Source organism: Helianthus annuus, chromosome 6, assembly GCF_002127325.2.
Source record: "Helianthus annuus cultivar XRQ/B chromosome 6, HanXRQr2.0-SUNRISE, whole genome shotgun sequence".
In the NCBI taxonomy this organism is placed as follows: Eukaryota; Viridiplantae; Streptophyta; class Magnoliopsida; order Asterales; family Asteraceae; genus Helianthus; species Helianthus annuus.
In genome coordinates this window covers 145,740,901-145,755,462 of record NC_035438.2, presented here as the reverse complement: position 1 = coordinate 145,755,462, position 14,562 = coordinate 145,740,901, and the positions used below count along the sequence as shown (strand labels likewise).

The 14,562-nt window shown below is 38.3% G+C and overlaps 1 protein-coding gene across 1 annotated transcript; it reads right to left on the bottom strand.

Moving 5' to 3' along the window:
- Positions 1 to 228: 228 nt before the first annotated feature.
- Positions 229 to 6,780, bottom strand: LOC110866007 (glutamate receptor 3.3). The gene is made up of 7 exons (XM_022115363.2): positions 6,413 to 6,780; positions 6,025 to 6,328; positions 3,935 to 5,268; positions 3,068 to 3,345; positions 2,024 to 2,055; positions 1,533 to 1,939; positions 229 to 780 (listed from the first exon to the last, which is right to left on the bottom strand). Exons 2-7 carry the CDS (start codon positions 6,305 to 6,307, stop codon positions 385 to 387), a joined length of 2,730 nt encoding a protein of 909 aa, XP_021971055.1. The 5' UTR covers positions 6,308 to 6,328; positions 6,413 to 6,780; the 3' UTR covers positions 229 to 384.
- Between the last annotated feature and the right edge of the window lie 7,782 nt (positions 6,781 to 14,562).

Genomic DNA, 14,562 nt, shown 5'->3' with positions numbered 1-14,562 from the left:
AGCGAAACCACAGGGATTGAAATCGCAATTTTTAAACTAATGGACTGAAATAGTGATTTATGACAAACCACATGGACGAAAACAGTGTTAACTCCAATTTTAAAGTGTATACTACATGGTAGATCATATACAAACTTTATTCACACAATTTTACATGTCATCTCACTAGTTCATGTATAAGTTTACAAAAGCAATTCATATTTTCTATGTTGAGTGATGATGGAAAAATTGATGCCAAAGACTCGTAATCATGAAGAATATGTACAACTTATCATTCTAAATTTTAATTAAAATTTAGTTACAAGTTTAAATAGCAATATTATTATTATTATTATTATTATTATTATTATTATTATTAGGACAAGTTTAAAAACAAAAAACAATCTACCCTAGTTCTGAATCATGTCTAATCTCATTCTCCTCAACTTTCTGCCTTTTCTTATCTCTATCTTTCGGGTCTTTCTTCTCATCAATGATGGATATGAGTGTTTGAAGCCGCCTCGACTTCGACCCCTCTGACTCTGCGGTGGCTCCACGAAATCGCCGAAACACCTGATAAAAGTATATGAAAATGGCAATGAAACATACGATGCCACATATAAGGAAGAGGCCCCAGAAGCTTTTCAGGTGCAGTCGGTCCGACTCAATCTCCGAATTATCAGTGCTGCAACCGCTTCTTATCAGCCACTTGTCGTGGATCCTTTGCAGGTCCCCATTTTCCGATAGTGACAGGATTGCCGTTGACAAGTCCACTGCCAATGGTGAGTCACGTGGAAATGCCTACAAATTTATGATCAAGTTAAAACCAGTTATCCAAAACCGAAATAGGTTGACCAGGTCAAACAAGTTGAAGGCCGCCCAACGAGTATTCAAATGAGCTTTCCGAAATAAATTTACGTTCAAACGTAGATACAATTAACCCGACTTGTTTCCGAATTAAATTTACGTTGAAAGGTAGAGTAACCCGAATTCATACCGTTGAATGAAAATGTATTATATTTGACCCCACCACTTGTTTCCAAACAAAACTTACGTCGAAACGTAGACCAACTCAAAACGTACATAAAATAGACACATGCGATGGCGTTGTACGCGGCGTGATAAAGTATAGACTACAATTGACCTGACCTAAATTTACGTCGAAACGTATAGTAACTCAAATTTATACCGTCTAATGAAAACGTATTATATTTGACCCGATTTGTTTAAAATAAGACATTTTATAATTGACCCGACTCGTTCCCAGACAAAAAAAGCGTAGACGAAGTAGAATATATACTGACACGTACATAAAAATAAAAACGTAAGAAATTAGTTTTAGGGTATACTCGAAAGTTTAGAAACTTGAGGGGTGTCAAAGTGGCATTTAAAATGTTACTTTTGACATTGTATGAAAGCCTGGGTAGAATGTGTGGATGGCTTTTGCCACCGACCATTGATTTTAAGGTAATATAAGTTTGACTTTTGTAGTCAAACAAGTCATTTGGTCAAGAAAGTCAAAACACCAAGAACAGACAGACAGACAGACTTACAAATCCCCATCCACTCTTAGTGAACTCGCGCCCAACAACCCGAAACTTGCACTGATTGGACAAGAAAAGCTCGATGTAGGGGCGTTCATCAACAATGGCGGCAACCCCACCGTTCTTCGAACCTTTTAATAGTGCATCAGCGTAAGCATCAGGTGTTCCAAGAGGCACGAGTCTTGATTCGTGAATCCCGACTTCATCAACCAAATAGCGCTCTGCAAAAGACCCCACTTGGTATCCAATACGATCATTGGACTTTTTCAAAGTATCGATCCCTTTGATTGGAGAAGATAGCTGTTGGACTGTGAGAATCGACGTCAAACTTGCGGTGTAACTTGAGTTGATTATTAAAACTACAAAAAGCCACATCAGTAACACTATACGTCCAAGAGTACTCGCAGTGTTCTCTCCTGCATAAAACAAAACAGACCCGTAAATTATAAAACCAAAATGTATTCCCTCCCTCTTTCATGTATTTGAAGTATCTCACTTACTATGTGCAAAAAAGAGAGTAGAAAAACTGAACCTGAAATGAAAACAAACAAAAAGTCATTAATATTTTTAAAATTTTCTGAAATCTCACAAAAATCGTCAAAAGAGTAAATTACACGGATGGTCCTTGTGGTTGACCAAATATTTGGATTTGGTCCCTAGCTTTCCAAAAGTACACAGATAGCCCTGTGGTTTGCACTTTGTAACATATTTAGTCCCCAACTTTTGCCAAAAGTACATAGATGGTTCCTATTAGGGCTGCAAACGAACCAAACGTTCGGCGAACAGTTTGTGAACCGTTCGGCAGGAAGTCCGTTTGTGTCCGTTCGTTTATTAAACAAACGAACACAAACAAGAAATTCCGTTCGTTTAGTTAAATGAACAAACATGAACAAAGGGCGAGTTTGTTCATTTATGTTCGTGAACGTTCGGTAACGTGTTCGTTTGTGTTCGATAATTCATTAGTGTTTTTAGCTTTTATATTTTATTTAAATACTTCAAAATTCCGACAAATAAAATATTTAATAAGTGTTAATGTATTATATATTTTGTTCATGAACATTTGTTTGTGTTCGTTTGTTACCATTTGTGTTCATGAACATTAGTTTGTGCTCATTTGTGTTTACCATCATTCGTTTTCATTCGTTGCCTAAAATTAACAAACAAACACGAACAAGTTTATTTCCTTAACAAACAAACACGAACATAAAATCTCGTTTGGTAAGCGTTCATGAACAGTTCGTAAACACTTATATTTCTTAACAAACGAACACGAACAAGGACTTGTTTGTGTTCGTTCGGTTCGTTTACAGCCCTAGTTCCTATGGTTTGCACTTTGTAACACATTTAGTTCCTAACGTGGATCTGCTGAAACCTTTAGATTTGTTATCTGGGGACTAAATGCGTTACAAAGCGTAAACCACAGGGACCATCCGTGTACTTTTGAAAAGCTGGGGACTAAATCCAAAATTTTGGTTAACCATAAGGACCATCCGTGTACTTTACTCTTGTCAAAAAGAATCATAAAATGTAACAAGAAAAGTTACCATAGGATTGTTATGATCTGACTTTTGGGAGAGCCTCTGAAGTCATCATTTATCCGATGCTCTAGAATCCACACGACAGTACCAACAACAAGAAAGAAAGCCGCTGTGACAGCCCACAATGTTGGAGAAAACGGGCGTAAAAAGGCCCAAGCACCCGTATTCATTTTCTTAAACGGAGCCACTACAACGAGCCCAGATGCAGCATACGGTTGTGTGAAATCCACGATTCTTGTTCGATTTGTGGTTATAACAATGTCCCCAACCGCACCATCATAAACCTACATTAATTATTATTTTTATTTTTTTAAGATTTTGGTCTACTAAAAAAGAGGATTCTTGTGTGTGCTAAAAGCTTTTTAATCAAACTTTAATGGTATCTGAAAAGAGAGTAAATGCCATTTTCGTCCCTGAGGTTTAACCATTTTTGTGACTTTCGTCTAAAGGTTTGTTTTTCTGCATCTGGATCCAAAAGGTTTGAAATCTTGCCATTTTCATCCAGCTCGTTAACTCCATCCATTTTTTCCCGTTACATCAGGAGTATTTCTGTCTTTTTTTTGTTAAATTAAAGGGTTTTGAATACTTGTACATTATGCTAAATGCTTGTGCATAAAGTGAAAAGACCAAATTGCCCTTTAAGTTAATAAAATAAGACAAAAATACCCCTGACTTAACGCAGAAAAATGGATGGAGTTAACAAGCCGGATGAAAATGGCAAGATTTCAAACCCTTTGGATCCAGATTCGGAAAAACAAACCTTTAGACAAAAGTCGCAAAACTCGGAAAAACAAACCTCAGGGACGAAAGTGACATTTTACTCTTGAAAAGATGTAAAAAGAACAACTTAATGTACAATTAAAACAAACTCACCCCTACTGCAATCCGGTTCACGAGTTCAGTGTAGTTCGGGTTTTCTTTGCCATTTCCATAGGGTACAAACTGATACGGAACCGCATACGGTAGCAAATTAACAGCAGCAACAAAAACATCAATACAAAACCCTTTCGACATGTTACTCCCCGGCAATTGTGAAACAAATTCCTTATAACTAACCCTAAGCGGCACCGCAATTTTCAACACTTTCCCGTTGTTCGGAAATACCCACCCCCGCGGTTTCGTCACAATCTCTCCAGGCCAAATAATACTATGAAGTTCTTGATTTGTTCTTGATCGATTAACTTGAAGATCCTCTGGGGTCGATGTTGATAAACCCGATTTGTTAGACCAGTACCCAACGGTTCGAAATCCGGTTCCGATTATGTTAATAATATCGTACGCGGGATTAACAAGGTTTCGATCCGCACCGAACTTTATATGCCCGGTTAGACCGACAAAATCACTTCCCCATATATTATCCAACAACAGTTTTCCATCATCGAAAATGTTTAACGCGTCAAGATGAAGATCCTCAAGACCACCACTACTCAACCGTGAATCATTTGAAAACGAAACAACCCCACCTTGATTAAAAAACGCTTCAAGAGCATGTGCTATCATCCAAACGGTATCGTAAGCGTATAAGCCGTAAGAATTTAGCCCGAATGAACCGCGCGTTAATTTTCGCCATTTTGATACAAGCTCTCTCTTTTTCAACGAATCGGGTGTGTGTTGGCGTAAAGCGACAACCCCTTGCATATTTTCCATTTTATCGGACGGATACGGTAAGCTCGAATCTAAATAAGACGAAAGCCAATCGGTAGCAATCCAAACGTAACCGTCACCCATCATCCCGAGATAACGCGCAACCGAAAAGACCAGAAACCCCATATCGGGATAAACATGAAGAACGATAACTCGAGCTTCCATCAACGCAATTTTCACTAAAGCATCCATAATTTCACTCCGTCCGTATTCCGATCCAGGTGGGATCCCGACTTTATTCGATATCCTACATCGTTTTGCTGCTAGTGTATCATCTAACGCTAACACCCCGTTTCTTCCATAATCATCATCTATGAAAATTGCGATAACTTCCCGCCAACCGTGATAATCTACAATTTCGGCTACTGCGGTCATTTGGTACAGATCACTCTGTGTTGCTCTTACGAAGTACGGGAATTGGAGGTTGGATAGTGTGGGGTCCGTCGCAGCGAACGATAAGAGCGGGACTTGAAGTTCGTTTACTACGTGAGATATAATGTGGGCTACTACTGAAGATTGTGGACCTACAATTGCTACTGTGTCGGTCTCCATAAACTGCAATGCTGTAAATTTTAATAAAAGATAATCATTTAACATGTAACTGCAACTAATAAACACAATCTCTATGCAGTTAATATCGCCGATCGGTGATATATATAGGTTATCGGTCCCCTAGTGAGATATCGGTGCAAAATATCAATCAGATATTATCGCCGGTGATATATACGGAATTGTTAGTGTTAAATTGCTATATATATAAAAAAAATTCAGCATGATATTTAAATTACTGATATCCCACTGATATCTCAAATATCGATCCTTGACCGATATCCAATTTTTTACCACATTAACTGCATAGCACAATCTGATGATGAGCAGTAACAAAACATGTGGTGTTTGGATGTTTCTTAAAGCAGTAATACGCATGTTTGATGGTGTTTAGTGTTCTACAAAAAAGCCAAAACGCACCCCGTAAATCTAATTACCTCTATGCCCCATAGAAAATCGTACAATATCAATAACAGTGACATATTGTGGTCCATAAAGATTTACTTGTATTTGGCCCTAAGGAACCCACTTTCGAACACTAGCGCCACTACTGTTGGACACTTTTTATATGAAAATCGAAACAACTGTAGCTGTGGTCCATAAGATTTACTTCTGTTTGGCCCTAAGGAACCCTTTTCTCAACACTTGCCACTACTGTTGGACATTTTGTTATGTAAGTGGTCCTCAAGATTTACTATTTGTAACATTTTTTGTGAGAGAATAATAACATGAACAAACAAGATCATTAATCAGATTAATGATGTTTTTACCTCCAACCATGCCGAGAAAGCCGCTACAATTGGAGCTGCGCATATCCATTCGAAGCATTGTTCCGGGAAGAAGAGAGGGATTTTGATTAACATCTTTGACAGCCTGCTGGATTGCAACTTTAGCAACTTTCCCAATGGTGGAATCAAAAGTGAAAATGGCTCCAACTTTCACAAAAGCTGGTCTTGTTGCTGCTGAACCATTATGTGTCCTTAAACCATTCACCCCCAAATTCAAAGTCAAATTCAGAAGTAAAACAAGACTCCACACAAGAACACTCATCATATCATATCACAAGTGACCCACCTGTATTATTCATCAAATTCTTCAATTTATGACATCAAAATCTTTAATAAAAAAAAAATGATAGAAAATGAGAGAGGTGCTTACCAAGAACATACCAGAGTCTTAAATTAAAACCCTAGTCTCAAGAAACCATTATTGAAAAGGAAAGCTTGATGATAAAGAATCACCGACCAACAAAAAAGTTGAATTCTTTAACAGGGAATAGATGCAATGCCTAAAACACAATTTTTAAAGATACCCTTTGTCATGAAGAAAGATTCTCAACTTTAATTGATCCCCCAAAAACCATTAACATTTAATGGAAGAAAGAAACACACATAACACAGGGGTCAAAGCTTGGATTAGATAAAAAAAAAAACAAAACATGAAAACCTAAAAACATGTGAAAATCAAGACATAAAGAATCTATCTGTGGCAAGTTGGGTAGAGGGTCATTTTATGTCAAAAAAAATGAATAAATGTGTAGTTGTTATTGGATTAAATGAACTGACATTATGTGAAGAGAAGTGGTCCATTCTTGAAGAAAATGATGATAAAGCATGGAAAACGAGTTAGTTGAATATTTTATTACATATAAAATTAAATAGAGTAAATTACGATTTTGGCCCCTTTGGTTATATCACTTTTACTCTTTTAGCTTAAAAAGGATTTTTTTAACATTTGAGCTCTCTACGTCTTTTATTCTAACCATTTTGGCCCCCAACGTCTTTTATTCTAACCCTTTTGGCTCCCAACGCCTTTTATTCTAACTCTTTTGGCCCCTAAAAGTAATAGGATGGGGTTAGTGTTAGGGGCCAAATGGGTTTAAAAAAAAAAAGACAATGTGGGCTAAGATGTTAAAAAAAATTGGGCTAAAATAGTAAAAGTGATATAACCACAGGGGTCAAAATCGTAATTTACTCAATTAAATATAAAAGATTAAATAAGCATTTTTATTTTTTATTACATAGCACGATCTCACGTTTGAAAACTTTTTATGGATCACATAATAATGACTTAAAACATAAGTCATCCCTCTCCATAATTATTTTCTGGTGGTATGTTATATTTTATGTGTGTAAACATGGAGCATTAGCGTTGGGTTGAACAAGTTGTTATTATTCATTAAATGAAATGATTACTAATCTTGTGGTGGCTATATATAATATTGGAAGGCTAAAAATCTATAGTGAATTCTCTTTATTAAAATCAATTTTGATGGCTATATAGCACTAAATACTAACACACACGTGGGTTATTATAAATTTATATGATATGCATGTTTTGTAGTTTTCCTTTAGATCTAATTTTTGTGGCTATATTTACCACTAAATATTAGCATTCTATCGATTGAGAGGGAAACGCAACCTTCTATATAAAGGGGTTGAAACTCTTTTCTATCATGATGTGTTTCGCATGGGTATGCAAGTCGTTGGATGAGCCGTGAGTTTCTGAATGGACAATCTATCGGGACAAAGCAGATAGCGTCCTGAAACGGTTAACATGGGATGTTACAGAAAAGTGACAACCGAACTACCGCACCGAAAGGTAACCATCGAATGTGAATTACCGAATATAATTATGTGACTCACTGAATGTGATTATGTGTCGCAACGAATGTGAACTAACTACTCACTGAACTACCGAATGTGGTTAATAGAATGTGTTACGTGTTTGATATATGGACACTGTTAAGGAATTGTATATATTGTTTATAGTTGTTATCTCACCTGTTAAGGAATTGTATATATTGTTTATAGTTGTTGTCCCACTGAGTAAATTTTACTGAGGCGTGCATATGTCTTTTATGTACGTTAGATTACAGGTTTATTTAAAAAGACTTGGATAAAGAGGGCTTGAGGGAACTAAAGACTCACAGGATTTTCAAATCAAGATCAAAAATATTATTTAACGAAAATTAAATAATGTTTTGATTTATTGTAATATTGTAATGTTTTTATTATTATTATTAATGAATTATGTTTGTGAACTGATTGATGTATAAGTGACACGTCAGCCCTAGCACAGGCGGGGTGTTACATCTACATTCGAGGTACAATGTCGGTTTGAATATGCTTCTATCGTACAACTGAAGAAGTCGTGTCAATAGTTTTATCATCATTACATTTTGACTTATGCCGGTTTGTCAAACGTCAACATGTTAATGTAAGCCCTAGAGTCAATATATGAGCTAAAGTCCCTTTTTAGTTGGTCCACTTTGATGTTTGGGATCCAAACCTTATTACCTATAACACTCGTTTTAAGTACTTTACTACCTTCATTGATGATTGTTTGAATAGTTGGCTACTTTTTTGGGTTTAGGTTTTTTTTTTTGAACTACACTGACATATATTTTTTAGTTTTTTTTTTTTTTCACTTGTTATGGTATATGTGGGTACTGTAATAAATCAAAACCTTTATTAAGTTTTTTTACGTGTTATAGTATGTATTGATACTGTAACAAACTAAAACCTTTAATGAATGACTTTCTGTTAGACGGTGGGGTGTGGCGTCAAGGAAGGCATTGAGGAGGCGAGGTGGCAGGTTATCCCGTCGGGGAACACCGTCCCTCCCGACCCTTCTTCGGTGCAAACGGGAATTCCCCTATCCCCGAGCTTGTTTTTTGAAATGAAGGGTGATGATTGGCCGAAATAGGAGGGGGAAGGGGTACACTACCCTTATGATGAGGATGGAGGGAAAGATGATAAGATGAAGATGATAATTTAAAGATGAGATGAATGTTGGGAGAAGGGCTTCCCATACCCCATTTATGTCCTCACGGCAACACAAGAAATAGGTTAACTAAAGTTTCAAGAATGAAATTAATATTTTTAAAATATGCAAATCTAGACATTCGTGTTGGGATGTGTGCATCTTTTATTAAATGACACAATCTTTTATTAAATGACATAATGAATACCTGCTAAAAGATACACGAACTTTTCAGTGAAAAGGAATTTTAAATTGACATACAAGATTTAAAGTATACAAATAAATTTAAAAAACGTAACTTTTACATTTTTCTCTCAGATCGACACTTGATTATTTAAAAAGGTAACCTTTATAATTTTACTTTGCTAACACAAGTTAATTGTATTTAATTGTTTACTTATTTTACTTGACTAGAATTAGCACCCGTCACAATGCGTGTCACACCCCAACCGATGGCGGAATCATCGGGGCGAGACACTGAGCGAAACAGATTGTCCATGAGTTTCCATAACAACTATAATTACCAAATATTTAATCATTACGTCCCATACCGTAACATATAAAGTAACACAGTTATTAAAGACAAATTGTTCTCAAAGACAAGTAAAACTGTTCCTGACAACTCATAAATTGTTTAATTTGTTTCTAGACTCCCCTAGCTTGGTTCCCACAAACAAGGCACAGCACAACATCCTAAACATCTGTCACATACGTTAAAATAGGTCAATACACATAGTGTAAAGGTGAGCATACAAGTTTAATAGTATAATAGTAGCGAAAGCGATTTACGCATAACCAGCATGTAACATGTTGAAAAGTTAAGCTAGCAGGTTATCGACAATGAAATATGTGACAACTCGAACTTTGAAGGTTAGTGTCGTCTAATCTCGTAACTTTAAATCTTGTATTACTTCTCTTATATTGTGTTTTATTACACGTTACGGTGAATGGTTGCTAGTTGTTACTTGTTAAAGCTACAAGTAGACGATAATCGTTGTTCGCATGCTTGGGCCGCACTTGTTTGTTCACTAATCCGGGCCACACACACACCAAGTATTCTATGCTGATGTTGCACGAGTTCAATTTCTAACCAAAGCCCAATCCGGACTCACTTTATGATTTGAATATACAAATGGGCTTAGTAGAACTCAAAGTGGGCATTGATTTAGGGGCCGGCCATTGACTTGGCTTATAATTACCCATAGGTTACGTTTATTGTTTAGCATTATCATATCCAAAACCCTACTTGTTCCATATTCCCTCAAAATAGTGACGGCAGTAAACCCTTTTCCCCATCGAAGCTTTTCTATTTTCAAGGTACCCTCTCTTGTGCACTTGCATTTATTCGGTATGTGAGTTAATGATTTTAAATGATTGTTGATTGATAGTTTTAAATTGTAAACGGTGGCCATCAAACCATGTGAGTTGATAATTTTAAATAATTGTTGATTGTTTTGAATGTCGGCCATAAGGGTTCTTATTTACATGAGAATGGCAGAACGCATAGCTTTTGGTCCAATCACAACATGTCCATAAGATTCTTATTCGCATGCATAAGGTTTTCCCTTTAATATTGTCGGCCATATATCATATGTATTAGTGACCTTATAATTAGATCATGATAGCAGAGTTGTCAGAAAATGCTTGAAAGCCTTTATGTTGCACATGTCAAGTAAATGTTAATTGGGTGTTATGGGCGGCTAGCCTTGGCTGCCGTGTATGTTCCTAGTATGAATAATCACATATGGTTGTTTTATTAGTGATTCAACTCACAAATAAAGGTGTCAGCCGCATGTGTTTGGGGATGTGGGCGGCATGTGGAAGGTCATTGGGTGTGGGTTGGGTCCAATACTAATATGCCATGGTGGGAGGTAATGATTAATATGGAATTGTGTGGTAACTGCCTTTGCATGAAAACTGATTTGTAACCGAAAGATTCCTTGTAACCGAAAGACTCCTTCCACTCGAAAGATAGTGGATGTTACTTGTTACTCGAAGGATAACTGTTAGCGAAAGATAAACTTGAACCGAAAGATAGATAGGGTCGAAGGATGTCTTAGAGTTCGAAACATAATACGTGGTCCGAATGATAATTAGGAAAACTGTTGGTCGAAAGATCATATATGAGTCGAAGGATAACTGTGATAAATAATATGTCAAAAGATCACTAATATGTCGAAAGATAACAGTTGGAATCGAAGGATGTTAGGGATTATGAACATACTTTGAATGATGGAATGTATGCTTGATTTATTTGGCATGCCATGCTCGGTGATGAATGTTAACATTTGTTTTCGTGTACACTAGCTGAGGATTCAATGTGAAATGATACGTGTTGTGCCGATACGCAAACTGACTGCTATGTGAACATTAATTTGCATGTGTGTAATTTCGAGCATGAACTGATTTGTTATACGTGCATACAATAGGTCGTGATTAATTACTTGTGAGTGCATAGTTTAGCATACCGAGCAAACCAAGGTGAGTTCACACCCCTACTAAGGCATGGGATTCCCGGGTCGTGGGAATGGGTTAAAGGTTTCAATTGAATTATAACGTATAAACGCTTTCTCCTAGACTATCACCTATCATGTCCTCGGATGTCAGGACGGTTCCGTAGGTTGGGTTAACACCTACGTGGTCACATGCAAATTTCTATCCTCGGTACAGAGGGTACGCACGTAAAACCTACGTGTACGCATACTTACTTCTTCCGTAGGTTGGATAACACCTACGTGGTCATATGCCATTTACTATCCTCGTTACAAAGGATACGCACGTAAAACCTACGTGTACGCATACTTACTTCTTCCGTAGGTTGGAAAGTACCTACGTGGTTATATACTACTGTTCTCGGACGAAGAACAGGGATATTACGAATAGTCTAGTGGTCACATAACATGGGAAGCCCCCACTTGTATAACTTACTATCGGCCCTGTAGAGCCACCCGTTACTTACTGTTACGCATTTACTTACTGTGAACTCGCTCAACTAGTTTGTTGACCATTCTGTTACATGCCTTGCAGATCGTTAGGTACTTGGAGTTTGCACTGGAGAAGCGGGTCGTTGTGGACAAGGATCGTGGTTTCTTCATTGAACAATTATGACTATTAAACTATTATTTACTGTTGGATTATTTACTATGCTTCCGCTACATTTTAGAACTATGGTTATGTTTAAACACTTTTCGTATTGAATGGATGGTTTACAATATTTTACTTAATATTAATTGCATGTTCAATATGATTGGTGGCTTGATCCTGGTCAGTCACGCTCCCAAGCGGTGATACTCCGCAGGTGGATTGTGGGGGTGTGACAGATTGGTATCAGAGCCATTGGTTATAGAGAACTTGGTTTTAATATGGGAAAACGTTTTTATTAAAACCAGACTATAACCAGAACAGTGCTCTCAACGATCCACAACGACGCTTCGCTCCACGTGCAAGACTCGACTTTCTAGGTAATAAGGTTTATGTTTATTGCCTACATGCTAGAATTGCATAGAACTTTGCTCGTAGTATGCTTACATTACCTGCTCACAACTTGTTATTGCCTGAGAATACTTATGTGCTTACACTCTTCTGTCATCGCACTATTCGCGAACCTTTCTCACTTATGTTGCCTTTGATGTGAAGATCAATGGCCGCACGAATTAACATGACACAAGCCCAGCTAGAGGCTCTCGTTGCTGCGGCGGTTGCAGCCGCACAAGCAGGTAGTATACCTTGCAGTATAGACACTAGGATCTTTAGATCCTACATTAATTCTTGTACTTAACTTTGCCCTATTCGTACACAATAGGTCAACCCGCTCAGCAACAACCTGGGTGCACTTTCAAGAATTTCATGGACTGTCGTCCTAGCTCGTTCAGTGGCACGGAGGGGGCAGTTGGACTCCTCCACTGGTTTGAAAAACTCGAGTCGGTTTTCGAAATGTGTGAATGCCCTGAGGCTCGCAGGGTGAAGTTCGCCACTGGCACACTTGAGGGGATTGCGCTCACCTGGTGGAATGCGCAAGTACAGATCTTAGGGTTGGCAGCTGCTAACGCCACACCCTGGAATGAATTCAAGGAGCTGATTAAGAGGGAGTATTGTACGAGAGAGGACATCCATAAGTTGGAGGATGAGTTGTACAACTTGAAGATGGTGGGTTCAGAAATCGAAGCTTACACCAAGAGGTCGAATGAGTTGGCTGTGCTGTGTCCAACTATGGTAGACCCTCCATACAAGCGCATTGAGTTGTATCTCAAGGGTTTGGCGCCAGAGATTCAGAGCCACGTGACGTCGGCTAACCTCAACAATATCCAAGAAATTCAGCGCCTCGCTCACCGCATCACAGATCAGGCGGTAGACCAGGGCAAACTACCAAAGCGCATCAGTGCTACCGCTACCGCTACCGCTACTGCTTCTACTACACTTGCTACTCCCAGTGAAAGTAAGAGAAAATGGGATGGGGATTCTAGCAAGGGATCAGCTTCAGTGCAGTCACAGTCTCAGCAGCGAAAGACAGACAGCTACCAGAGTCCAAGTCAGCACTCCTCTAGCAGCCATAAACAGGGAGGGTATCGAGGAAATCTCCCAAAGTGCAACACCTGCAACAAACATCACAGTGGCCAGTGTAATAAGGTTCGTTGTCAAAGATGCCTCAAGATGGGTCATGAGGCCAAAGATTGTAGAGGCGCTCGTCCTGCAAATCAGAATCAGCAACAGGGCAACAAGGGATGTTATAATTGTGGTGCCGAAGGTCACATCAAGAGACACTGCCCTCAGCTAAGCAGGAACCAAAACAACAACAACAACAATCAGGGCAACGGGAACAATAACAACAATAACGGGGGAAACAACAACAACAATGGCAACGAGGCAAGAGGTCGAGTTTTCGTGTTAGGAGGAGGAGACGCAATGAACGCTAATTGAACTCATAACTTATCTTGGATTTTCATTATTATGTTTACGCTACTCAAACAAAGTTTGGTTTGAACATTAATCGTGTTGGGTTTTATGAATTATTTTACTTTTTATATTTTATGTTTGGTATAATGGATGTTTTGATATTATTGAGCGCACCTGCCGTATTTATGGACCTTACGAACAGGGTGTGCAAACCCTACCTGGACAAATTGTCCTTGTCTCCATCGACGACATTCTGATCTACTCCAAGAGCCAGGAGGAACACGAGCAGCACTTACGTCTTATCTTGGAATTTTTCGGAAGGAGCAAATGTACGCCAAGTTTTCTAAATGCGACTTCTGGATTCGTGAAGTCCACTTCTTAGGCCATGTGGTGAACAAGGATGGGATTCATGTCGATCCATCCAAGGTTGATTCGATCAGAAACTGTCCAGCACCGCGTACACCGACGGAAATACGCCAATTCTTGGGTTTGGCGGGTTACTACAGGCGATTCATTAAAGACTTCTCCAAGATCGCGCAACCACTTACAATGTTAACACAGAAAGGTGTCGTTTACAGATGGGGTAATACGCAGGGGACCGCTTTTCAGTACTTAAAGGATAGGCTTTGCAGCGCACCTATTCTCTCATT